The sequence below is a fragment of the Canis lupus genome, chromosome 1 (genome assembly GCF_003254725.2).
Source record: "Canis lupus dingo isolate Sandy chromosome 1, ASM325472v2, whole genome shotgun sequence".
Taxonomy (NCBI): Eukaryota; Metazoa; Chordata; class Mammalia; order Carnivora; family Canidae; genus Canis; species Canis lupus.
The window spans coordinates 71,967,178-71,994,166 of NC_064243.1; the positions used below are offsets into that span (position 1 = coordinate 71,967,178).

At 43.2% G+C, this 26,989-nt stretch overlaps 1 protein-coding gene across 50 annotated transcripts in view; it reads right to left on the reverse strand.

Annotated features, from left to right (window-relative positions):
• Positions 1-26,989, reverse strand: part of AOPEP (aminopeptidase O (putative)) — a 332,682-nt gene that overhangs the window by 226,227 nt on the left and 79,466 nt on the right. For 48 of the 50 annotated variants that reach the window (XR_007413833.1, XR_007413800.1, XR_007413804.1 and 45 more), the window contains one exon: positions 21,876-22,121. The exons of the other annotated variants lie outside the window; for them this stretch is intronic. Coding sequence is in view for 22 of the 48 variants with exons in the window: in XM_025423114.2 (XP_025278899.1) it covers positions 21,876-22,121 (246 nt within the window). In the remaining 26 variants the exon portion in view is untranslated. The remainder of the gene's footprint in view (positions 1-21,875; positions 22,122-26,989) is intronic. 50 annotated transcript variants of the gene reach the window in all.

The window sequence follows — 26,989 nt, forward strand, 5'->3', positions numbered from 1 at the left end:
ACACTATGAGTGTAAGGAAATATGTAGGAAGAAAAGACATTCTCTGCACTCATGCTAAGTTAGAGCAGAAAACCAAATATAGAATATTCTCTTATGAATTTCTTCCCATACTCTTACCTAAGTAAAGACAAGAAACATTTCAGAATGTTCTAAGAGGACTGAAAAGCTATTTGGTGGCCAAAGTGGAGGAAGAAGTAAAAAGCGTTTGAGGTCACAAAGACCATGATTTTCAAACCCTAGTTTTGCTACCTATGAGCCAGACCTCACTTTCTTAAACTGCAAATCAAAGATAATAAAAACCTGCCTTACAAGGGAGCTTGGGTGGCTCAGTTGGTTAAGTGTATGCCTTTGGTTCAGGTCATGATCTCGGGGTCCTGGGATCAAGCCCCACATGGGGCTCCCTGCTCAGCAGGGAGTCTGTTTCTCCCTTTCCCTCTCCCACTGTGATCTCTCTCACTCTCACTCTCTCTCAAATAAATGAATACAATCTTAAAAAGGGGGGAGGGGAGTATGCCTGGGTGGCTCAGTGGTTGAGCATCTGCCTTTGGCTCAGGGTGTGATCCTGGAGTCCTGGGATCGAGTCCCACATCGGGCTCCCCTTGAGGAGCCTGCTTCTTCCTCTACCTATGTTTCTACCTCTCTCTGTGTGTCTCTCATGAATAAATAAATAAATCTTTTTTTAAAAAACCTTGCTTTATAGAGTTGTTGAAAGGAGTTACAGACATGTATGTAAAGCATGGGGCACAGTTCCTGGGACATATCAGCAACTCAATTTTGGTAGAAATAGTAGATATGTCCCACTGTGTCTCTACAAATGGCTCTAGGGTTCTAAAGCTTTAGGTCACCATGTTCCTTGGTCCTAAACTAACTGGAAGCCATAGAAAAGAAGATAGACTGTACTCTGGTTCTCAAATGAAGACCTGCCTCTTAAAAAGGGCACATACTCTTCTGCAAACCAAACTCATTCAGTGGAAGGCAGGCTCTATCAAAAGCCAGTTGTTAGCTGCACTGGGCATACTGTGTGTAGGGAAAGTACAACAAACAGATTCCCTAAGACACTGCTTCTGTAAAGATGAAGAACGGCTTTTGCAAAGAGCTTGGGCAGGCAGAAGTTTGTAACCTCCCAGGGCTGCCATCACCATCATCACCACCCATCACCACTGTTTCTTCTCCACTTGCACTGTTGGTACTGCCATGACTACCACTGTGGCCACCATCACCTCCACCAGTGACATCATAGACACCGTCACCAGGACCAATAACACCTTTTCTCCTTCCTCCATCACAACCATCTCCACCATCATTATCACCAGATGGCATCAATCAAAACCCCAGCTGCTAGAGAAGAATAGCTAAAGGTAAACCTGCCATACCTGAAGCCTTAAAGAAGGTTCTATTTGGAGAACTTTTGAATCACACCCATCTCTGAGCAGGTATAAAAATGGCCCCATCTAAAAGCTACTTGCTGCAGTGACTGCTGCTGAGCTGAAGAGAGGCAAACTCCCTCTTCTCCTTCCCTACCCTTGTGAGACACAGATCAAGGGCTGTGAGAAGGTTCACAAGCCCGCAAGTGGTTCTCTAACATGGCTTTGTCCCCAGGCTGCTCACCATGTCCCAACATGGCCCATGGGTGGGATAAATGAGTAGCCATGGCCTCATAACCAGAAAGGCTGGCCATATTTCCATCTGCCAGGAAGAAGCTGCTGTGTACTCCTTGGCCAGGAGCTTTGTTACGATGACTTGAAGCCCACTGATAAAACAGCTTTGCCAGTACTCCTATGGGAGGCTCATGCTTGGAAGAACAAGGTGGACATTTACTAGTGCCCTGCCTGTCGCCATGAGGACAACTGAGACAATATCCTTTTAAAATACCTTTCACAGAGATTTTGCTGTATTTTCCTTTGAAGGCATAACAAATATCTAAGAACCTTGCCCACATTAAAAAAAAAAAAAAATGGGTCACATGTTTTTGCTAAAAAAAAAAAGCAGCTATTTTTATTTCCTTGTATCCTTGTAACATAACAGTTATAAACAGCTGAACTAAATTTTTAATTATCCTTTTTAAAAGATTTTTTTAAAAAGTAAAGGTTATTCCTAGGCTGACACTGAATATGCCAGGTCTGTAGCTAGAAGCAAATTTTTATAGCTGGTTATAAACCCCTGAAATATGAGTTTATACTGGAAAAGCTGAAGCAATCTTAACTCTAAGTATGCCGATGGGCGCCACTTTAATTACAGTCCCAGAATCAAATAAAACAGTCTCTCTTCTACAGTAGCATCACAAAGAACCCCATTAACTCTGCAATTACTAAATGAGGAAACAACATTCTCTAGAGCCCAAGCCAAGGAAAAAAGAACAGTGCATGTTCCAACATAAAGCCTTAAAGCCAGCTTCAAAGTTACAGTCAGCATAAGGAGGCGCTCCCCTGCACCGGTAATGTTTACTTCGCTCATTTAAAATAAGTGAGAGTCTTTGCCAAGGCTCACATAAGACTATTTGTTTAACAAATAAAAATGTGTGTTTCCTGGAGTGTTTCTAATTGGGGTTTGAGATCCCACCTCCTAAGAAATTCTGGGCTTGGATACCTCCCGCAGGCACAATGCCTCTGACGGTGTGGGTATCCCCTATTGAGAGGAGTAGAGGGTCTGGTGCTCATAAGGGAGCATGCACATGGCAAAATACACAGAACAAATGGTTTGTGTCCCACCAACGCATCCATCACCCTTTCAACAGGAAAGAAAGCTGGGGAAGGTCAAAACGATATCCAGTAGGATTTGTAAATCGAGCTATTCAGTAGGCAAGCAGACTTTAAAAATAGCAACTTGGGGGAGGAGAAGTTCCCCTCATCTCCTCCCTTCACTCCCTTACTCCAGCCTCCCCACTCTGCCCTGCTGCCCCCGCTGTCTCTGCAACAGCGGTAAAGCAGCCCTGTTTTCAAAACCATGCGAACATCTTGGGAAATGCCAGGGCAAAATCAAAGATTCTTTGGCTGGGTGTGTAATATAAAACTTGAAGTTGTTCCTGTTAAATAAAAACAGCCATGTTAATTTTGGTGCCATTGAAAACACAGGAAAATGCTGTTGCCAAATGGAAAGGGAGGAAAAAAAAAGCTTACCAAATGGGAAGCAGTTGTATTTTCAAGACTCAAGAAGGGTACATTACAAAAACTAGAGAGCAAAATCAAAAGAGGAAAAAGATGTAAAAGAATGGTTGTTTTCTCTATTTAATTCTTCTCCCCCCATCAAGGTAAAGGAACGTATCCCCAACTCCCTAGAGGAGAGAGGAAACTCAAGTCTCTGGGGTTCGCTGCCTTGGTCTATAAATATGGAAACATTTTCTCGCTGGGGCCCTGGTCCCACCCTTCTGGAAATGCTCTCAATAACACTCCCGTGGTTTACAGATTTGGTGAGCTACTCGGCAACCAGACAAAATATTCTGTACTCAAGATCCTGTTTTGAGCTGAGTTTGACAAATGGTTGAAGGAGCATAATCATAGAAGCAGAAATTGTTTATTTTCTGGTTCCACCTGAAAGTTAGCGACTACTCCCTGCAGTGTTCCAAGTATTTCTGAGTTTTTAAACGCAGTAGATGCCAAACTCTACTTGTAATGATTGGTATAATTGCAAGTGATTCGCAGGAGACCATCCTTGGCTGGTTTTAACATCTTTGAACAAGAAACCGGAAAAGGAAAGAAGGAAAAGAAAGCTAAGACCAAAGACTCTTGAAATCCTCTTTTAGGGGTGAGATTCTGGAACATTGATTTGCTGGGCTTTTGGGTTTTTTTTAGATTTAGACAAGGAGAGCAGGAGCTCGACTCCCAATGAGCTAAAGCCCCACCCCAGGCTTGATCTCAGGATCCTGAGATCATGACCTGAGCGGAAACCAAGAGGTAGATGCTCAACAGACTGAGCCATCCAGGCGCCCCTGCTTTGTTGTTGCTGTTACTACTAAAAAATGTGTTATGAGAGAACTTTTTTATTTTAATTTGGAGGACAGTTGTAATGGTGATTCCTGAGAGGGTAACTCTCTTGCTTAAACTGGTGTCCAGACACTAAGGAAATCACACTAGCTATCTTTGCCAAAATTAAAATTACCTTCATCACCATAGCTATTCCTATGTACACTCTTTCCGTCACTTTATAAATAATAAGTAAATAAGCTGAATGTCATCTACATGCCTGGTACTGTGTAGCATGCTGGCTATGGTACAATTCAACATCAGGTGAATATTTTTCATAGATGGTATTTTTTTTTTTCATTCCAAGGGTATGGCTTCCACAAACTGACATCTTGGCAGTGCCCCAGATTCTTGGTAATGGCCATGAGTGCATGATAACCCTGGCCCTGAAACAAAATCCAAGTTAGATTTCTCCAGTTCTGAAGTTATTGTGCAATATAAAACTTGAAGTTGTTCCTGTTAAAATAAAAACAGCCATATTTTCAAATTCCAAATTTAAATAAATAATACCTAAAAACTCAATGCCGCAGGGCAGCCAACATTGTAGCTCACTCTACCCCTCCTTCCATTCTTTCCACCATGGAAACCCAGGGAAGGACCAAGGGGAACATGGGGGATGACATCGGGGCAGGCCGTGACCACTCAAGACTCCCCGAGTGGGGGCTCACCAGGTAAGAAACTTCATCAGATCCTCCGGAGAATTGAGCCAAGAGAGGTTAACAGCTTCTTGGAAGGCTTGAATTCAAATTCAAGGAGAATTAAAGAACTTAGAAAAGTAATGAAATAAAATGAACTTCCAGGAACACATGCAACCCAGTCTGAAGTGAGGAATGACTAGCCATGTGTTAAAAAGCAGTAAAAGGGAGCTGTAATAGTCCCTAAATGGAAAGCGAGTCAGCCGCCCAGCACCGTTGTTAAATAGAAGATCTTGAAATTGGTGGATGAAATCATGGCACCAGGGAGACATGGTTCAGATCGCAGGCTCTGTGGTCAGAGACCCAGGCTGAGCTTCACCTGTGTCACTTGGGAGACTAAGCAGGACACAACTATTCTTTTCTGTTTCTTCATCTACAAAATGCCAGTAACACTACCGTCCACCCCACAGCGGTTGTCAGGCTTATGTGGGACAGCCCATGAAATGTCTCTACACCAGTATTGGGTCTAGAATGAAGTGCTTCATAAATGGGTCCTCTGTTCACCAAGGAGATACACCTTTGCAGCTTCCTGCACCTGGTTTGGACTTCTCAATTTCTGGACAGTGAAGAGAACTAGAAAGTGATCCAGAAGAAAGCAAGTGAGATGATCAAAGAAAAGGCAAACAGAAACCACAAAAAGGAACTCACAACTGTTGGGATTATCTAGCCTAGAAAAGCAAAAGCTGGAAGGTTTAGCAACAAAGCAAATAAGCAGTAAAGCACCCCATTGTTCAGCATGGGGTGACCAGCTCTTCTGCTGCTGGAGTTCGGCCATGGGAGAAGGTATGTTACTACAGCAAGAGGTACAAGGGTTAGCTATAAAAAAGGACTTCCTTATAATTTTCTTTTTATGAAGAGTCATTTCCCTTGGCCTTAGAGTCAGAGAGGCACAAGTCTATTTCCCATCAAATCAGGCGTCCATTTGAAAGCACAGGAAAAATGACCTTCCAGCTGCTGCTTCAGTTTCTAACAAGATCCCCACATCCTTAGGAGGGGCCCAGGGGTCCTGGCATATAGGGGAAGTGACACAAACAACCAGTAGCTCCCCCTTAAGGCAGTCTCTGAGCCTTTCTGTGATGGCTCTCTTTGTCCTCCCTAAGTGATGACTATCCTGCCGAACCAAGAGCACTATATTGTGTGTGTATATCTCTGGAAAGTAAGTATGTACCAGAGAGATCAAGAAGCTGAATGCTTGTGTGTGTGTGTGTGTGTGTGTGTGTGTGTGTTTGTACACACATAGTGCAAAGGCCTACAGCTTATATTAATTTTGTATCCACTAAAATGGTTGACCTTTAAGAGATTAAAAAAATTATTTGCTATGCTGATAAAGAACATTTTCTGAATTTGTTCTTTAGTGTCATGCCTTATTAAAGCTGAGATAAATCACATCCCTTGCTTACCTCCCATTGATGTCACCGAAAAAAATTAGATTATTGGAGCCAACATGAAACCATAATGGGGTAGCAGCTTAGGCTCTGCTTACTGTTTAAAATTGAGTTTTGGGTGATATGTTCTAGAATTATGTGGGGGGTGGTATATGGACATTTATCTGAACTTAAAAAAAAAAAATGTTTTCAGCAACTCTGCCACAATCCAACCCATTCCTTGAGAAGCCTGGAAATTTGGTCACATTTGGTTGTTTGCATATCCCACTACTTTCCATTTCCCTTTCTGGCATTTCATTCCACTTTTTCTGTTTTCAGAGCATGCTTGGCCTTCTGCCCAAGTCTGAAGATTAAAACTATTAAAAATCTGTCTTCTCAACATCCTCCTTAAAAAAAGAGAGAGAGAGAGAGAGAGAGAGAGAGAGAGAGAGAGCGCATTAGCTCTCCCCTTCATTTTTTTCTCTACAAGGTTAAAAAATATTTTCCCTTTTTCTCTTTCAAACTTTCTAATTTGAAACCTGCACATCAGCATTATTTTATAAGATGGGTTGCTGACCTTTTAGCCTGGGCTCAGCCCAACTTCTTGCTCACTCACCTCCACATCTCTGGAGTAAACACTGGGCTTCTGGAAGCCCAGCTGCAGGTCCCTCCACCAACTATAACCACTCACTCAGCACTGGGGTGCAACCCAAATAAATAAAATCAATAGCCCAAACTGTATAAATAATACTTAGCTCTCTTAACCAGAAAAATAAATGGCATTTCTTGATATTATTTAAAAATGTCAAATATGTACATTCATTTTGGAAAAAAAGAGGTTCTCTATATTTCTGAAGTTACTGAGAACAGGAGAATACAACATCACAATTGTTGAAATTCAGAAATCTGAAGAACACCATCATCATTACCAAATGCTGAGAAGGGGGTCATCCACTGTGGCTTTGACAAGACTGGTCTAAGTGAGCCAGAGCCTAACAATGAAATGTTGGTTTTGGGGTGAAGACTTACTATTCTTATTCCCATCCCAGCTTTTTTTGCATTTAGGTTCCTCCACATTTTGGTGAGCCACACAAAATTGCTAATATTTGCCTTTGAAATTTCCCCAAACAAAAACCTCATGTGGTTCCACCTGTGGTTACAGCACTACTGGGGGCTAAATAAGATGCAGGCACATCCCTAAACCCCATGACCTGGCAGATTTATTAACGGAAACTTTGTGTATTTACGGACTCTTCAGAGTGCACCAAGTCCTCCGTGCAACATTGTTTACAATAGTAAAATAGTGGGATGGGGGTGGGGAGGGGACTCAAAGATCTATATTTTGGGGGATCCCTGGGTGGCGCAGCGGTTTGGCGCCTGCCTTTGGCCCAGGGCGCGATCCTGGAGACCTGGGATCGAGTCCCACGTCGGGCTCCCGGTGCATGGAGCCTGCTTCTCCCTCTGCCTGTGTCTCTGCCTCTCTCTCTCTCTGTGACTATCGTAAATAAATAAAAATTTAAAAAAAAAATCTATATTTTGGAAAACATCCTCAGAATAGAACGCCATGCCACTAAATTAAAAAAGAGAATGAGACAGAAAGAGAACTCACTAAGACTTAGTAGAAAGAAGCCCAGGACATAATGTTAAGTGATAAAAAGCACAGAGTAAACAGGGTGTGTGCTCTGCCTCCTTTTGTATAAGAAAAGGGAAGAGGAGTAAAGTCTATATAGTTTTATTGGGTGTTTATTATTGCATTGCACGAAGAGATACAAGAAGTTATATAAAAAACTGCTACAAGTACATATGGAATGATGAGGAGTAAGGGAGGTGTCAACAGAGGTAAGGAACAAAACTAGAAAACAATTGCACTAAAGAAACTTATGATTCCAAGGCCCTTTTAGGCTGATTGCTTTGCAAAAGCATCTTAAACCATTCCCACTCTGGCCTTCAGGAATATCTCAACCAACACCGGTGGGTACACTTTACAAAATGCTGTGTGTACTTCTGGAGAGGGGCCTTGGGAAGGCAGCCTGAGCAGGGCTGGCATTCAAATCAGAACAGAGTAGGATGTCACCCCACCTGCCACTGCTCACCCCCTCCATCCTGGCCTTCTTCCTGACTCGGAGCCCCTCTGGCTCCATTTGGAAGTGGCAGGTGTGATGACACAGATTTTGGAAGTTTCCCTCACCTGGTCCTTTTAAGCACAGGTCAGATAATGCCTCTGACACCACCAAGAACAGACCAGACGCAGCTGCCTCAGGAGTGGACAGGGCTCCATCTTCAATCCATAAATGACAGGAAAAGAGGTCAAGGTCACAGAATTTTCTCCAACTGGTGGACCCAGAGCCCCGGGGGGCTTGGACAGTCCAGTTGAGTCCAGGTGGTATCCCAAATCCACAGACGATCAGGATTTCTTTTTTTTTTTTTTAATTTTAAAGATTTTATTTATTTATCATGAGAGACACACAGAGAGAGGCAGAGACACAGGCAGAGGGAGAAGCAGGCTCCATGCAGGGAGCCCGATGTGGGACTCGATCCTGGGTCTCCATGATCACGCCCTGGGCTGCAGGCGGCGCTAAACCGCTGCGCCACCAGGGTGCCCTGATCAGGATTTCTTTTAGATGTGAAAGAGGAACTAAGAAATGTATTTGACCTGAACCAAAGATGTCCGATGGTTTTATTCTACTGACTTCTTCAACTTTGGTGGGGGTGGGGGAGGGGGGAGAGAAAAACCACCATGTAAACTACTGAAGTTCAAGCTATATCCTTGAAGGAAAACCTAACAAGAATGCAAGTGCTACTCTAAAATGCTCCTTCATTGAATTGAGAAATTCCATTTGAACAGTCTGAGAAATCTGGACTCAATGACTTTTTGTAACAAACCGTTCGTGTTTTCATACTACCATTGTAACTTAACACACCTATTTTTATTTTCTCCCTGGAGCTATTATTTCAGAGGATCATGGAGATTCTGGGTTGGTAGGGATCTTAAAGTTTGTGATTCACCCTAAGAAAGAGCCACTCTTAGGTGTTTTTTGATCCACAAAACTACCAAATATCTCCAAGCTTTCTGAAGCAAGAGACCAGTATTTGCCAAGAGACTACTGCACCAGGTAGGTCACACGTGATCTTATCTAATGAGAAAAGTAAGAGTCCCAGAGGTGAGCAGTCATGAGATCTTACAAAGGAGTAACTGGGCTGAGTTCCACAAGTCCATGGCACATAACATCCAGTCCTTCTCAAAAGTCCTCTCTAAAACCTGAGTGTCTTTCCATCATCTCACATGGTGTCTGGAGGTTGGGGTGGAGGGAGGACTAGTACCAGCTTTGAAAAAGCACTCAGTTGGGGATCCCTGGGTGGCTCAGCGGTTTGGCGCCTGCCTTTGGCCCAGGGCGCGATCCTGGAGTCCCGGGATCGAGTCCCACATCGGGCTCCCGGCATGGAGCCTGCTTCTCCCTCCTCCTGTGTCTCTGCGCCTCTCTGTCTCTCTCTCTATGTCTATCATAAATAAATAAATAAATCTTTTTTAAAAAGAAAAAGAAAAAGCACGCAGTAACAGCACGACAGTTCAAAAGGCTAACCAAAGTGAAATAAACCAAAGGAAAAGATATTAAGTGTACTTGGTTGCCCCGGGCTTGCCCTTGCTTAGCTTACAACCCATGCACATATGGGTCTACAGGTTTCTACCCCTCAGCTCAAGCAAACCCATCGTTAGAATCCACTTGCCCTACACCTCAGAGGCCAAAAGTCACAGAAGCCTAGGCCCTGATCCTGGCTGTCAGCGCCTGCTGAGACTCATCACCCCACAAGATAAACTACAGGGTTGAATGGAGAGCAGAGCTTACCCTGCCTGGGGGATGGGAAATCACAGCAGTGGCTATCCAGAGCGGCCTCTCCAAGCAGGAGCAATGCCACGCTGGAGAGCCAGGGTGGGGCCAGTCCTGAAGGAAGCTGTGGGGAACCTGTGACAGCTAGGCCCTAGCAGGGCTGAGAGCTTGTCTGTGAAGTTCAAATGCGGGGAAAAATATATATATATGAAGACACTCTGCAAGCTGTAAAGAGTTGCCCAGGTGATATCACCCCTAGAGAATTGGAAGGGAAAGGATCCCAAGTTGCTCAAAGCCACCGACTCCTCTTTCCAATCCTAAGGTCTAATGATGCTTGTTTGTACAGGTGAAAAAGGAGCCCTTGTAAATTAGTGAGGGTCCCGGGTTGTAAATGACAAAAATGCAACTCAAGCAGCTTGGACCAAACAGAACCCTGTGTGAAGGCTCAAAGACCCAAGGGAAGTGCAGGGGCACACACAGTAATGCCATTTTCTCACCCATACTTCTGCTTCTCTTCCATTCTCTGAGACCAGGTTCCTCCTACGATGGGAGACCCAGTCCAATCACTCCCACACCACACAGGCCTCAGCCTCCTCTACCATTCATTCCAAACTGGGAAGTCCCACGAAGGGACGGGTACCAATCTTAAGTACAAGGTTCCTGTACAGAACAGTTCACAGTTCCTGTGAACACAGTGATGGTGCCGATGGTGGTTAGGTGACTATCTAGGTCTGGGCCTGTTTCTTTCAGACTTCGGAGGAAGTACTACAAGAGCAATAAGATATATGTTTGGTCTTGAGAACAAGTACCTGCTCTGCTATCTCTTCTTTTAGAAATAGAGAACAGACTTCTTTCAACAACTCGGGGCCTCAGGCATGGATGCCAAGGAAGAAGTATTCCCAGGTAAAGACCCATCATCTGTATCCTTGAATATTTTGAAACAATCCTGGCCCAGTTTGGCACGAGGCTGAATCCAATGGGCTCTCTTCATTTGTCCATTCACTATTCTCACCCCAACTTGCAGCACCACCATGTATGGCTCAGAAAGCAGAGGGAAGACTCAAAGTTAAAAAAGATAAATCTCAAACAGCTGCAACAGAGGACCCTGGACCACGGAGGTAAGGTCAAAATCATTCCCAAACGTGTCTTCCCAGACAGCACTGAAGCGGAGGAGGGGCCCCTGCCCCCTACCCTAGGGAATCTGGTCACCGGACCGGACCATAAAGAGCCAAGCTGGAGGGTCCTGGAGGCTGGCAAGCTTTCTGGGCCCGATTTCCTGCAGTGGCCTGGGGCTGGAGCCCCCTACCAGGCAGTGTGCCCCTCTCAGCTCTGGGGGCCTAATCTCCTGATTGGTTGCAGCTCTGCAAGAAGGTATCAAAGCCAGAAAGAAATGGTTTGAAGCCAAACAGAGGGGTGAGAGAGCAGGGAAGGCTGATAGGGGGTGGAGGGAGTCTGGAGGGAACTGGGGAGGCGGGGAGGGCCTGAGGGCAGGGAGGGTTAGGCCAAGAGAGAAGAGAAATCAGAATTAAATGAAAACAGTGTTTTGTAGCTGGGCCCCTTCTCAGTAAAGTCCTGCCATGCATGCATTAACCCTCCATGGATGAAAACAAAATCCAGGGACCTGGTGCCTGCCTGCTGGGGCACATAAAGCTTAGGGGATATAATATCTTCCAGGTGGGTGTGCCCAAGAGCACACAAAGGTGCTTGACAGGTCGTTTAAAACTGACTGTCAAGGTCAAAACAACACCACCTGCAGGTACAACTAAAATGTCTTCATCCATCCCCTCCTTTGGGTTCTCTGTTGTTGTTTGTTTTAAACCAAAGCACAGTTTGAGAGGCAGACAAGCCTGACAACTGTTCAAACATATGTACGTGCAACTTATTAGCTTGCAAATGGAAGTATCTGGAGGCTAAAAACAGGGGGTGGGGGAAACAAGTTAGCTGCCATCTCAGAGGGGAGGGGAAGGGGTCCCAGCTGTAAATATCTGGGCTAGAGGATGAAGGCTTCATCCATGGAGCACTCACCTGGTGTGGTATTTGGAAGTGCTGCTTTGCACTGATGGTGCACTGAGCAGAGGCAGTTATTATGAAAGGAAGGGGCCACTGCCCTTGAGATCTGTTTATTTTGCAATTAACCAGGAGTAGGCGAGGCCTCTTCTGAACCTTCTGCTTGGGGGCCTAAAAATTAAACGCCCACTGCTGTTTAGGTGGAGTACACTGCCCAAGGAGGACAAGAAAATCCCAGGCTTATGATCTAACTAGGTCTTATATCAAAAAGAAAATGTATGTGGATGTAAATTGCTGAATGAAACTGAATCACCTCCACCCCTGTTCAACATAAAAACTCAAACCTAATTAAATCAGAGAATGTTAGTGTTCTAAGAGACACACTGCAGACGATTCCAAATCAACCCCTCACTTTTTCAAAGAAAAAAACTAGGCCAGGGAGGCCCAGTGACTTGCCTGGGATCCCCACCTGTCACTGGGCCCAGTGGGTATGTTTGGAAACATACCTTCCTTAGGAGTAACAGACAAGCAGGGAGCATCACTATGGAACTTCCCCACTGTTTTCTTTCCTCAGTCTGACATTCTCACCTGCAAGAAGATGGCAGGGTATGGAGTCTGAAAGTTTCCCAAGAGATACATAACCTATTCAGAGATGCCCCTTCCCCACCAACCCCCACAAAGTCCCCACCAAACCACTGCTCTCTAGCACATGAGCTGAATCACTGGCATGAATGTGTTAACACTGCAGATGCTGAGACCCTACTGTAGACCCACTTGAATCAGAGTCCCTGTGGTGGGACCCCGGTTCAAGGAATCCCATCTGCTGGGGTACAAGAAGACACAGATATTCTTAAAAAATTTTTCCCTGGGTACCTGGTGCAGCAGGTTAAGCATCCAATTCTTGGTTTCGGCTCAGGTTGTAATTTCAGGGCTGTGGGATCGAGCCCTGTGTGGGGCTCTGGGCTTCGTGCAGTCCATTTGAGATTTCCCTCTCCCTCTGTCTCTTCTGTTTGTGCTCTCTCTCTCCCCCTCTCAAAAATGAATAAATCTTTAAAAATATTTTTTCTCGTCCTTCTAAATTCCTATTTTTGTGTGTATTTTAGTGTACCTACTATATAAACACTGCACTAAATACAACTTATAAACACATATAAATAAATGAAGGGGTGATTATTCAAAAAGAGATGTATAATCAGAAAAGTGTGGGGCCTTCTGCACTGAGTTATGAGCCCAGCTTCCTCACTGAGATAAAGCAAGGCCCCTCCCAGGGCCTGACACACAGCAGGTCTTCAAGTGACACTCATACAATGAAAGGTGGATTCCATAGCCAGCTGTACAATGGACTCCAAGATACTTTGGAATGAAATCACTTCTCAAAGGTTTGTTTTGAGGATGTGGTGTCTTGGAGACTGTGATGGTCCCATGGAATGCACACTATTGTGGGGGAATCCCTGGGCACGACACACAGAGGAATATTGCACCTTCTGGCCCTCTCTTCAACAGGCACATACACACCAGGATATTAAATCAAGATAATAACGATATTAAAGGCTTTCTTAGAAGTCCTCCAGCAGAGACTCCATTTTAACTCTGTTTAATCCATTCATTTCCTAAATTAATTAAGCCATAGTTCCTTTTCCCACATTACTAACATTCCACAAAACTAGTCTTCCCTGGAACCTGCTGTAGAAAACCCTAATTCAGACTAAAGGTCTCCTGTTTCCTCACAGCCACAGAATCATCAGCATTCATCACACCTGCCCACTGATACACGTCTACCAAATGAGTTCATGGCTTTGCCCATCCTGGCCTTTCCAACTGCCAGCTTTCCATAGGATGTTCAGAAATGGCATATGTGCGCTAAGAGCCAGAAACTGCAGCTGGCTCACTCTCAGAAAGTTTTCAGGGTCTCTGCTTGGAGGAGGCCAACTCAAAAATGAGGATCTGTCAACCACAGTCCCCACAACTCAGCAAGCTGGCCGGTGAGGAGCAAGGCCTGGGGTAGGTCCCCAGGGTCACAAAAGCACCCTCCCTCCTTGCCCTTTCTAATTCCTGGCCAGGGAGCCCAAGTATCATTCACGCTCTCCTGAAATGGAATTCTAAGATTCCCATTTTCCCCATTTTGAGAAGAGGAGGTGGTTATTTTCAGCAAGCTAACTGGGAAAGTGAAGGGCAGATTTGGCATTCTGTCTTCCCGAAACAATGTCTAGACTTTCTGAGGAGTCACCTCTATAAATAGCATGGGTAGTTAACCAAGAAATATAACATGTTCTTCTCCAAGCTCCACTCGGGTTAAACCAGGGTGAACTTTTGCATTATACCCACAAATCCCACAAAGTAATCAATTTCCCAAAAAGTAATCCATTTTTTAAAGGAGCACCTCCTTACATCTTTGGCCTTTTAAAGTGAACACTACTTTTCAACAAAAGGTAGCCACTACACTCTTTCAGCTATATTTCAGGGGTGGGGTAAAGTGACAAGGCTACTCCTTACCCACTTTATGCACACAGGCCTCTGTGTCTCAGATGTCAGCGGGCTCCAGGTACCACTGGCTGTAATACAACAGAAGCAAGGTTCCCACCGAGTAGAGCTATTCATACACAGTGCCTTGATTGAGGATGGTTTCCAGAGCTGGTGTTTTCCCTCAAAGGAGTCTAGCCTTCAAAGAAATACATACACAGCTCCATGCCCATGTATATATGTAACACAGTCCAGAAGATGGTAGCATTTACTCTCTCTGTATAGTGGTCTGAGGAGCAAGAGCCCACAAGATTGGGAATATTCCAACTCTGGCAACTTTACGCATGGAATTCTATTGTTCTTTTTCACGCAGGGAATGGATGCTTCCGCAATGGGAATGGATGCTTCAGTAATGATGCTTCTGTGGAGAAATAGGTGGAAGGTGAAATAAAAAGCTTTTCTTTGCAATGGAAAAAGGGAAAGGTAGTGCCAAATGGCCATCTCAGGCTCAAGGGCTGGAAGAGATTAGGGGCCTATGGAGAGAAGAAGATTACACATGTAGGCAGAGGGATGATTGTTCCAGGAAGGCCTTTCAAAGGCCTGACAACTTCTCTTGAAGGATGGCCCCAGTAGTGTTCTGTGAAGTAGGACTGTCAGTCTATGTGTGTGGAGTACAGTTCAAAGAAAACAAAACACTTAAGCGTAATCTTTCAGAGGGTGAGGAATTGTGGCGTAATGATGATAAAATGCTACTTCTGGGTCTGACAAGCAGCACAGCTGTTTGATGGCAAGAAGATTCTGGTTAAGCCAAAAGCTGTGAGTTCACTCTGCTGTTGTTCCAACAGAAGAGAAAGAAAGAGCCAGGCCCCAACATACTCATGTGATCCAAGAATTTGCCTGGTACCCAGATTCTGTGGCTGCCTCAAAATGAGCCTATGGTAAGTGCCGGTCTTCATGTGGACTTCATGACACTATGATTTCCATGGACAGACCCTGAAGCAAATACACAAGCCTCAGAGAGAGCTACAGAAAACACTCACCTAAGTCTGAATCCCAGACTCTGAGAGCCATCCCAGGATGAGACCCTCCTACTTTTCTCTCCAACTGGCCAGCTCTACGTGACTTAGGGAGCTCAGAGATCCTCTTGCACCTGCACCATGAAAAATGGAGCATATGTACACCTTCTCACTACCTGCCTCACTCGGGGTAAACTGGTATTGTCAGAAGTAACCAATGATCACAGCAGAGGGCTTTCAGAGACCCAGAAGAACATAACCTTAGCAATACCAGTTTCTATTTCAAGAAAGAAAAACACAAGAACTAGAACACAGTAGAACCTTCTCTATAAGACAGGAGGGAAACAAAGTCAGATAATTTTATCAAGAAGAAAAATAAAGGGCAGCCCGGGTGGCTCAGCAGTTTAGTGCCACCTTCAGCCTGGGGTATGATCCTGGAGACCCGGGATCGAGTCCCATGTCAGGCTCCCTGCATGGAGCCTGCTTCTCCCTCTGCCTCTGTCTCTGCCTCTCTCTCTCTCTGTCTCTCTCATGAATAAATAAATAAGTAATCTTAAAAAAAAAAAAAAAAAGAAAAGAAAAAGAAAAAGAAAGATCAAAAACTAAAAGAAGGGGAGCCTGGGCGGCTCAGTCAGTTAAGCCTCTGCTTTCAGCACAGGTCATGATCCCAAGGTCCTGGGACTGGGTCCCAGGTCAGGCTCCCTGCTCAGTGGAGAGGCTGCTTCTCCCTCTGCCTCTGTACCTATCCACCCCCCACTTGTATTCTCACATACTCCGCTCTCTCTCTCTCTCTCCCAAATAAATAAATAAATAATCTTAAAAAAATGAAATAGAGACATGAACACAGAGAAAGCAACAAAGGGGATGCTTGTGAGTTTGCCTCCTGGCATGGACCTCACTACTCACCCACTGGTTCATCACCATAGCAGTGGCAGGGATGCCAGTGAACAAAGGATGAAAGTCTTGTAGGAAAAAGAAAAGGATGGTCCGAGCTGCTTTCTATCATTCACACCCACCTACTTAAAAAACAGAGAAGAACTGCACTGGAAAACAGGGGAACGAAATGCCCCTTCAAAATATTTTTTAAAATAATTCATTCAGAAAGAAATGTGAGAATTTGAGAGTTTGGGAAACAAAGCACAATAACAAAGAAACAAAACCCACACATAGATGCCCTCCAAATCCTCAGCACATCAAAGAGAGCGGAAGGGCTGGCAGTCCTGGTGGAGAAAAAGGTGCACTCAAATCAGATGCCCAAAGGAAAGAACCACTATGGTTGTGTCCTGCCTTAAAACCATGGGGTCACATCCCCCCAGATTTAAAGGACTGTTTAAAAATATGCCAGTTTCGGTTTGGGGAGGGGAGGATCAAAAAATTCAAGTAGAAGCTAACAAAGAACAAGAAAGAAAAATTCCTAAAGCTGTGGAACCTTACTACTTAAGATAATGACAGAAATTTATGACTGCTTCCTTCCCCGGCAGAAAGGAGCACAATTAGAAGGCTGCAAAAAAAGGCCCTTTGTACCAGCATGTTATGTTTTGCTTATTCTATTACACATTGGCTGGGAGATAAGAATAAACAGGACAACACCCTGTCTAACCCCAGGAGGAGGGGGTGGAGGGAAAGCTGGTGACGCGCACTCTTGGGCATGTATGTGCGCACTGTTCATTCCCAAATTGAGGTACTTGAGAAAACTGTGCCTGCAATAGTCAGGAACTAGGATAAGTACCCAGAAGCCTTTATTGCACAATCACATCTTTTAGAACAAGCCATGTAGAATAGGGAGCTTTATATTTATAGTCTTTCCCTGCTGCAGAGCACCCTGAAGATATGTAAGTAACTGATGATTATTTCTCGCTGTTCTTTATCAGTCCTATTTTTGTTCAGTCTTTGAGAAACTTAAAAATTAGGGCAACCAAATACATAAACACTGCCTCCCTCCCTGTGACCTAACATGTCAAAAAAGCTGGGAAAGAATCAATCAGCAGCCACAGGGGAAGGGAAACATGGTGGCCTGGGACTGTTTTCTCCCTGCTCCACAAAGGAGAATGGCCAGTCCTTGCGCCAGGTGCTCTGATGCCCCTGCAGTGGAGAATTCTGCTAAAGGACAGCAGTTGCTAGGCCAAGTCGGGTTCTAACCAGCCAATCACAAGACAGTATGGCACTGCTGATCCTCATGAAACTGAGAAAAGACTTGACCTCTCTTGGGACTCTCTCCCGGTAACACCTCATGCCCAGAACCATCAATCACCACTCAACATCTGCCATTTCTTGGTGGCTCTTCCTAGCCCTCCTCATACTGCCCAGTGACCCAAGACCTGAAGGGCCATGCAATCTCCTGGCATGTAAGGAGGGAACGAAGAAAAGCCACTCTAAAAGTTCATTGCCTTCCAGCCACACTGGCCTTCTTGTTGCTTCTCTAGCCCATTTCAGTGGTTCTCACCTTGGGGCCTTTGGACCTAATCTCCCCGCAGCCTGGGTTGTTTTTCCACCAGATTGTCACAAGCCTGGCTCCTTTCTGTTCTCCAGTCTCATAGCATTTGCCACTCTTTAAGAAGTCTTTCTTTGCCCCGACCCTAACAATCACTCTGTCAATGACTTGGTTCATAGCATACAGCTTAGTTCCTGGTTTTTAAGTAAACAATTCTCTCCTCTAACTAGAATATAAGTTCTGTGATGACAGAGATCACATCAATCTTGTTCACCCCTGCAGACTCAGCATCTTAAATCCCACCTGGTACATAGTATGTGCTTAAAAGAAATTTACTGGAAGGATGAACAGATGAATAAATAAACAGTGAACAGACGAACAAGACAATCTGGTATGAAACCAATGGAAAAACAACTCAAAGCAGAATTATCACCTAATGTCAACCACACTTTTTTTTCCCCCAATTTTCCAAGGGGAACCAGGGGTGAAGCCACATGCAAATGGTACAGCCAGGAAGTAGAGTCACAGAAAACATAGCTTTTTTATACTGTACTCTAAACATAAAACCACTCTGAAATGGTTTGCAAGAGATTCTTGAAATTCAAATAGAGGAGGGGGAAAAAAAAAGAATGTATTTGGATGTCAGCAAGATAGTTCTGCAATCTAATTATGCCCCATGACATGTAATTGTAAGTTGCTGAAAGACAAATGGTGAACCAAGGCATTTATTATAAACACGGGCAGAGGTAAGACTGAGGTGTTAATTTTTAAGCAACTGTCATAAATCTGGTTCCAGGATATTATTCCATTAACATTATTATTATTATAACAAAGAGTGTAAGCATGATGATGAGCTCCTTTCATGTATTTCTCAATACTTGGGAAATGAGGCTTACTAGTCAATCTCTAGCTGAAACACCTGAGAAAATACGAGAATACAATGAAAATGGCAGAACACTAATTATATTAAACATGAAAAAAATAAAAAATAAACATGAAGAGAGTGGGTCTCCACATTGGAGATTCACTCTAAATGCATTCATATCTTTTGTTAGATACCATATTACTCAATCCAAGAAAGGTACACTCCACAGCTCCTTATATGGAAGACTCAGCCTATGGAAGGCACAAGCAAAACGAACAAAAACAGAAAGCCTACACACACTAAGTGAGAAAATTATGGGACTGGAACTAGTCAGTAGTGTCTTAAAGGCAAACTAGGGATTTTTCTCAGAATCAGAATAGAATGAAAACCTCTCTCCCCTGGAGAGATGTGACTGAGAAAAGGAGGGGGGAGAAAGGATACGTAATGTTTCCTCTCGTAACAAAAAGTGACAAAAAACTATGACATGCAGTTTTGAGAAATAGTCTAGTTACTGCTATGTTTTGAAAAGCATTCCAAATTCCAAAATGTTGTCTCTGTGCCACTTACCTTCCTATAAATTGATTTGTCGTTATCATACATTCAAATTATAAAAGAGTGTTTCTCCCCACTTTATTGAAATATTGGGATCAGGCTCCAAAAAAGAAAAGGAGAGTTTTAAGATTATCCATACCAACTATGATATGTAATATCATAAACATAGTGAAATCTTTACGGATATCATCCAAAAATTTTGAAAACTCTTCAAAACGGTTACTAACAATCTATCCATTTTAGTTCATGTGGGAATGTTTAACTCCATTCATCAAAAAAGAATACTACAATGGTATAAAATGGTATTCATTATGATTAAGACCTAATCACTAAAGAAATCCAGAGGTATGGAATTTATGATCTTGCATACATGTTTATAAAATGTGAACTCGGCGAAGAACCATTTAATCTACCAAGAAATCCTTTGATCTCTAGTGCATTACAATGAAGAAGACAATGGCAAGTTTCAGAGCAGAGATCTTTTTGGATGGCTCCTACTAGACTTCAGATTTCTCCGTTCCGGGTTAGGGTACAGAGCTGACCTACAAGACTGTCATTTTTTGTTGCAGCTTTGCTTTTACAGAGCCCCAAGCAAAGCCCCGACCATAAATCAGGCAGCAGGGCCCCGGGAGCCAGCTGAGTCATAAACCCCGCTCAGTCGCATGTGGCTCAAGGTGTTAGGATCCCGCGAGAGTCAAGCCAAGCAAGTGGAATCAATTTAGTCCAGAGTTAGGAAAAACAGAGTGCTTCCCCCCACCCCCTGCTACTTCCAACTAGGAGTGGAAGATACCACAATTCCCCCTCCATAGCTCAAATATGGGGACAGTAACTAAGCCCAGGAAAACATCTAGACCAGGGCAGACTATTTCCACAGTCTAAAAAGAAAGAAAAAAAAAAAATGAGGGAAAAATGATACTTGACAACCAACCACAAATTTTTAAATGTACGGTTCTTCTGTTTTTAAGCATAAAGGCAGTCTTGTTGCTGCTGAGTTATTATCACCACCACATTTTCTGACATTTGTGCCCAGTACCATTTGGCCTTAGGGTTCTTAGGCTTATTACTTTCAAAATACAGAGTTAAGCATGTTTAAGTCACTTTAAATATCTCAAAAAGCAGCAAACCCACTGCCTACCTGCTTGGGCACGCAAACTTTTTCAAAGAGAGGCTTTATAGAATGGCCTGCAGGTCAACAAATTCTGGTTTTGGCTGACTGCTGTCAGGAAAGAGCTACAGAAAATGAGGTCCTCTGTATGAAAAATACTCTCCCTTTGGTTTCCTCAGGTCAGAACTTGGACCTGTTAGCAAACATGCCCTGAAAAACTGCAACTCTCATAAAGTGCTAAAAACTCCCAAATAAATACAGCCCCTCAAAACTGGGTACAAATGAGAAACATTTAATGAACAACCCTTTCTTTGCCAATAATTCTCCTTAAATTAAGTCCAGCAGACTCTTCAAAGGGACCAAAGAAGCCTCCTTGTTAAGACAAATTCTATATATAGATATCCAAAACAATATTGATGCACCTAACCAAATATATACGATTATCCTAGTTTCTACATTCCCATTATCTTCATAAATACAGGATAAAATATTAGCCTAAATGACTTTCTCAGACCTCCTTGAAGATTAAGAATAGCCGGCCAGCTTTAAAAAAGTACATGTATACAGTAAAGATCAAAAGCAAATGTTCTGGTCAGTTCTTTTCTACTCAGGGGTTTTAGTAAGAACATATGCAGTTTTCAGGGAAAACACCACAAATGACAGCTGTTCAAAAGCACGGAAATTAATTGGCAGCAGGAATTTCCTTGACTAATAGGGAAAAATTTAAAAATCCCATGTTTTGATGAGCTTATTTTTCCTATCCTTAGTCAAGTATATTCACTGTTAATGATTAAGATTTCCAAACAGAAATATAACCAAGTAAAATCCTGAGTGCATAGCAAGTAAAATGCTAAGTGAAACACAGATACCTATTACTGAATGAACCACAGCATTAAAAATGAGTTTTAGGTGAAAATAACATAGAGGGAAAGGATCAACTTGAATGTCTTGATTTTCCAAAAGAACCAAACTAAGAAAACAGTGAGAATAATGCATTTACTATATTAAAAAATAGTAGCAAGACAAGTGACTCTTCCTACCACCTCCCCTCCCCCGCCATGAACCATCTGCTTTGAGCTGTTTTTCCAGCAGTGGTGATGGATTTACACTGATCCATCCACAGTCTCTCTGACAGAGGGGCTCTCAAGTCGTTGCCCTTGTGACCAATGGTGAGAATGGATGAGACAGCTGGTCAGGATTAGGCGAGTAGCCCGTGACCCTGGAAAGAAGTTGTGTTACTCTGCCCAGAGCTATGACCTTGGGCTCATTAGCATTATGCTCTCACCACCTAAGCTAACCAGCCACTCATCAGCCACGATCCAACATACATCACTCTGGGGGCACAATGTGTTTTCAATCCAAGCAACAGTGTAATCTTTTAATTTCGAGACAGTAAAATTTGACTGAGCCCATGACACCCAAAGGCTCCTTCCCTCATGGGTACAGTCTACACACAAACTGTCCCTCAAGGCAGCAACAAGATATCCAGGCATGATCATCCTAATCAAATGGCAGCTCTGACAGAGCTCAGGGAAAGCAAGAAATAGAGAATTTCTGAAGCATGTAATCCAAGTGCCACCATGGAACAACGTACCTGGCCATCCCCAGACTTGGAAAGTTGGCAGGGACGATGAGTATGTCCAGCCTGGAGAACGGGTGTGTTCCCAGGACAGAGTGTGCTGCTGAGAGGCAAGGACGGACCAGTGGCAAAAGGGTCTCTTGACAGGCACCCTGGAGGCACACCGGGGCAAAGACCCGATGAGGAATAACTTCCTGGGTGGTAGCAGAAGGATTCTGGAAGCGGCAGGGGTATTCCATGTGACCACAAATGCCAACACACCTGGGAACAACACAAAATCAACAGATGCGCTTTATGGTAAATCAGGTTTATTCTTGTTGCCATGGAGGTGAGCAACTCTCACAGACATGCACAACTTCTAAGAGACAGTGGTTCAGATGGGCTCGCAATCAAGAGAGTTCAATTGAATTCTTGTCTGTGTCTGTGCAGCAGTGAAAAATTATAGGTCAAAATACCTATTGATGTGCCAAATTGACTGAGTAGCTTCAATCTAAGCTAAGTGAAAGTAGGTTTTACTACTTACTTTAGAATAAACGGGAAAATCCCCCCAAGACTCAAAACAACAAAACAACCCCCTCCTGAAAATAAAAAGCACAATTTCTGCCCTCTGAAATGCTTTTTGTTTTTTTGTTTTTGTTTTTAAGATGTATTATTTATTCACAAGAAGCACAGAGAGAGAGAGAGAGAGAGGCAGAGACACAACACAGGCAGAGGGAGAAGCAGGCTCCATGCAGGGAGCCTGACGTGGGACTCGATCCCGGGTCTCCAGGATCAGGCCCTGGGCTGAAGACGGCGCTAAACTGCTGAGCCACCGGGCTGCCCTGAAATGTGCTTTTTGAATATCACCATGGGAAAAAAAATCTCCAAATCAGAAACAATTCATAACTCAGAAAGTTAAGGATGGTGCAAAGCCAAATTAAAGATCCTATTCTGAAATTTCCTAGAATAAAAGATGTGAACTCAGGTAGAATAATGAACCAAATGATAGGACAGATTTCAACTTTTCAAAAGAATACAATGCATTGTACTAAAAAGTAATCTAGGTGCTCTTATTAAAGGCCATCGGAAGTTGTGTTCTTATGGAATACAGAGGTACTTTTGAAATGACACTTTTCCCTCTTTTGCTATAAATTGAACTGAACCAACCTTTTAAGGAAACAGATCAGAGCCCAGCTAGTACCATCTGATCGCTGCCAGTTATTCTGCCGAAGGTGAAGCTGAACAAGAATTCCTAGAACCTGACTCATAGGCCTCAAGAGAACTTATCTACCCAAAGAAACCCACATCAAAGTGAACTCTGTTTTTTGTTGTTGTTGTTGTTGTTTTTGCCTGTTAACACATCTTTTATTCAAACACAATGGAAAGCCCCTCTAATTTTAATTTACAAATTATAATTCTAACTACGGGTGCTTGTTGGATTCAGAGTGAATAGTGAAAAACCTTAAAATGCTGGCATGTTCCAGTAGGGACAGGCCACAACAATAATTCCTCTCCAGATTTCTAAAGTGTCTTTCTGTCATCCAAGGCCAGTGCTGCCCAAGGAGATGCACACAGCTACGGAGATAAGCCTCGCCCTCTCACAGCCTGGTGCAGAGAACACAGCTTTCAGCACCCATGACATTTCACCACTGTTGAGAGTAAGAAAAATGGGTGGAGATGCATAAACACTTCTACCAGGAAAAGGTAACAGCCAGAATATAATTATGGACATTGAATGCCAGCCAAAGCCCCTGGATCAATACCCTTGCTTTATGGAGAAAGCAAGTAAAGGTGCCTATTGGTAAACATTTAATGAACATGTTGCAAATGTCTACCCAATGACAAGTACTGTGCCGCTGCAGCCATTCAATCAAAGGTCTCATGATGTAAAGAAAGCTGCTTATTGAGTTAACCACCTAATATATTTATATAGATGTATAATGAATGATAATTTAAGCATACCCTCTCTACTAAAAACCTTTCAGAGCACATTAAATCCTAGAGAAAATGGAGATCATCTTCAGTACAAAATTGGGGCATAAGTTTAAATTCTATCTATCAAAGCATAATTTCGCAAGGAGGCATTCCACGGGCCTATCTAGAAATCTATCATGGGGCCAGACTATTTCTTGTAGCCAAGAAAGGTCAGAGAAGAGTTGGAGGTATTTTTAAAAAGACAATTCATAGGGATGCCTAGGTGGCTCAGTCTATTGAGCGTCTGGCTCTTGGTTTCAGCTCAGGTCATGATCTCAGGGTCATGGGATTGAGGCCCTATCAGGTTCGCACTGGGCTTGCACTGGGCATGGAGCCTCTTTGGGATTTTCCCCCTCCCTTTCCCACTGCCCTTCCTCACTCCTCAGCTCCACATGCTAGCTGTCTCAAAAAAAAAAAAAAAAAAAAAAAAGCCAATATTGTTGAAGAGAAAAGGTGAGTTAAATTCTCTCTGGACATGAACAGCTCTAGCCAGGGGGATAAAGGTTATTCCATAACCTTTATTAGCACCATTTTTCATACTCAAAGCCTGAGAGAAAATGCAGGACTTTAAGGCAATCAAGCTATGGATAAGTGAGACCATTAAGGTTCCCAATAAAAATTGAAGTGGCTCCAGCAACTGAGTGGCTCAGTAAGTCAGTTGCGTCAGACTCTTGATTTTGGCTCAGGTCTTGGTATCAGGGTCTGAGATCAAGCCTTGCATCAGGCTCTGCACTCAGCAGGGAGTCTGCTTGGGATTCTCTCTCCTTCTCCCTCTGCCCCTCCCCCTCCTTATATGTATACATGCGCTCTCGGTCTCTATCAAATATATAAACAAACATAAATTAAATTAAAAATAAATTAAATTTATTAATTAAAATCTTGGAAAAAATGGAAGTAGCACCAGGAAAGATGACACAAAGGTTCTGACGTCAGGATCAGGAAAGCTGGGCTTCAGTGGCTGTTCTCAGAGGGGCCAACATGATGTGAGGCAAGGAACTCAGTAGCTGGGGCCTCTTTCTCCTTGTCTCTAACATGATCTCACAAAAATGACTGCAAGGAGGAGGGGAGGAATTGATCACAGGGAACTTACTGGGAACTTACTGGGCGTTGGAACTTCTCTATCAGTTTCGGGTGTAAACAGTCATCAAAAACCCCTCAAGCCAAACACTTAAGATCTGTGCATTTTGTTGTATGTTAATTATACTTTAATTAAAAACAAACAAAAGAATGGTTTCTAAGGTTTCTTCTGGCACTGTGGTTCTGTGACAACTCTCCACATGAGGCCCTCGTCCCTCTTCATGCAACAGCCTTGTTCCCGAAGTGGTGAGAGAATACTGTACATTTAAAATGTTATCAGTAGTCCTCCATGAAAGCAGAATTAACTCAAAGATGCTTCCTTTCCCACCAGCCTTCAGCTGTTCATTTCTGTATCTGTGCCTGTTCCAACCTACTCTCACTATCATCGGCAAATCAAGCATTTGTAAATCTCTCTTCTCTATGCCCACACTCGTAATCAGGGTAAATATTTTAACAGTTAAGATTAATAATAATGCTTGGTTGTTCTTTATAAATAATCTACGCTGGTGATAGTAAGAATAATAAACAATAACTCCTACCACAACTGCTATTGAACATTTATTATGTGCCAAGAACTGTTCTGAACACTTCGTGTGCATTATCCTGATTAATCCATGCAACATTCCTAAGGCATGAGAATTATTTTCTTCACCACATCGTGAGTCATTATAGGCTCCTCCCTCCCAACCTTCCCTCTCCAGGTACTCCATTAATCTTGAGTAAATCTGGATCCTGGATTTTTCTAGAAGCTGAGCTCAGCTGCTCTGTGGTTCTCTGGTTTCCTGCTCCTCCTTGTTGATATTGCCCATTAATATTGCCAAGAGTGGGAAGAACTGGTGAAATAAATATTAGGCTGGTAAATGATGGGAACCAGACCACTGGTTACCTCTTCTACAGCTGATGGGCTGAAATTATTTTACAAGAGCCCTCTCCACAAGAGTGACCATGTTTTACTCATAATCACAAGATTGGAAATTGCCTAAAGAGGTTCTCTCCTTCAGCCCTCCTTTTGTTTCAAGAATGAGATGTATTGAAAGTAGCTGACACAGACGTTTCCCTGTCATAGGCTCAAAAGGAATCACTGGAAGTTTCCCTGGGGAATGCATGTCCTTTTCTCACAATTCAACCCAACTATTTAGTAATTACTTCCTGCATTCTTGCTCTACTCAAGGCACTCCAAAGGTATGCCACGTACACAAATGTGAATAAATTTCCAACTCTATCTTTGAGGAGTTTACAGTTTTGTTGGAAGAAAAAAATTTAAATTTTGATAAGTACAGTGACACAGAAAGATGTTCAGACAATTTATTAACATATTTTATTTAGCAAGCAGAATAGATGCTCAACTGTTCAAAATGCCACCACCAGCCACTAATGAGTTGCTGACACTGATGTCAATATACACCATGGTGCGGTCGTGTCTGAAAGCCGGACACATTTCCTTAGGGCATTCTAGGATATTACAAAGCAAAATGCAGTATGTGCTATAAAAGCCAGAAAGCTGAAATACACCAGGGCACGAGGACTGAAGAAATCATACCAAGCCAGGAAGGTTTGGAAAGGCTTTTCTCATGGCAAAATGTGTACTGGAAACTGGCATTTTCCCCCCATGATTTAAGTATGACTCCTACTTCTCTAGCTTTTCAAAGACACAGACATAGAGCCTCATCCTGCAAGGTCTACAAGCAACTGTCCATAGACTTCACAACTCACAAGAAGACTGTTTCTCCCACCAAGTCAATCCCTTCTTTACAATGAGCAACCTCAATGCCTTTTCTTCTTCATGGTGTGCATTTTCCATGCTTTAAATCATTTTTGCTGGGTTCCTCTGGACTTTATCCAAGTTTCCATGTCATGCTTAAACTGTATGGGCCCAAAGTGAAGATGGTGCTTTAACAAAGGCCTCCAGAGGTGAAACATAATACAAAGATTCCTCTGCGGTTGGAGAAGGTTATACTACTGCCGAAGAAAATTAATAAACTTTCAACAGTTTTACCTAAGTGCTTTTTAATTAATATATTTACCAAAATGCTCACCCAAAGAGGGCCAGAGCATGTGTGGAATTGGAGCTGGAAGAGGGAATGTTCTTCCTATAATTT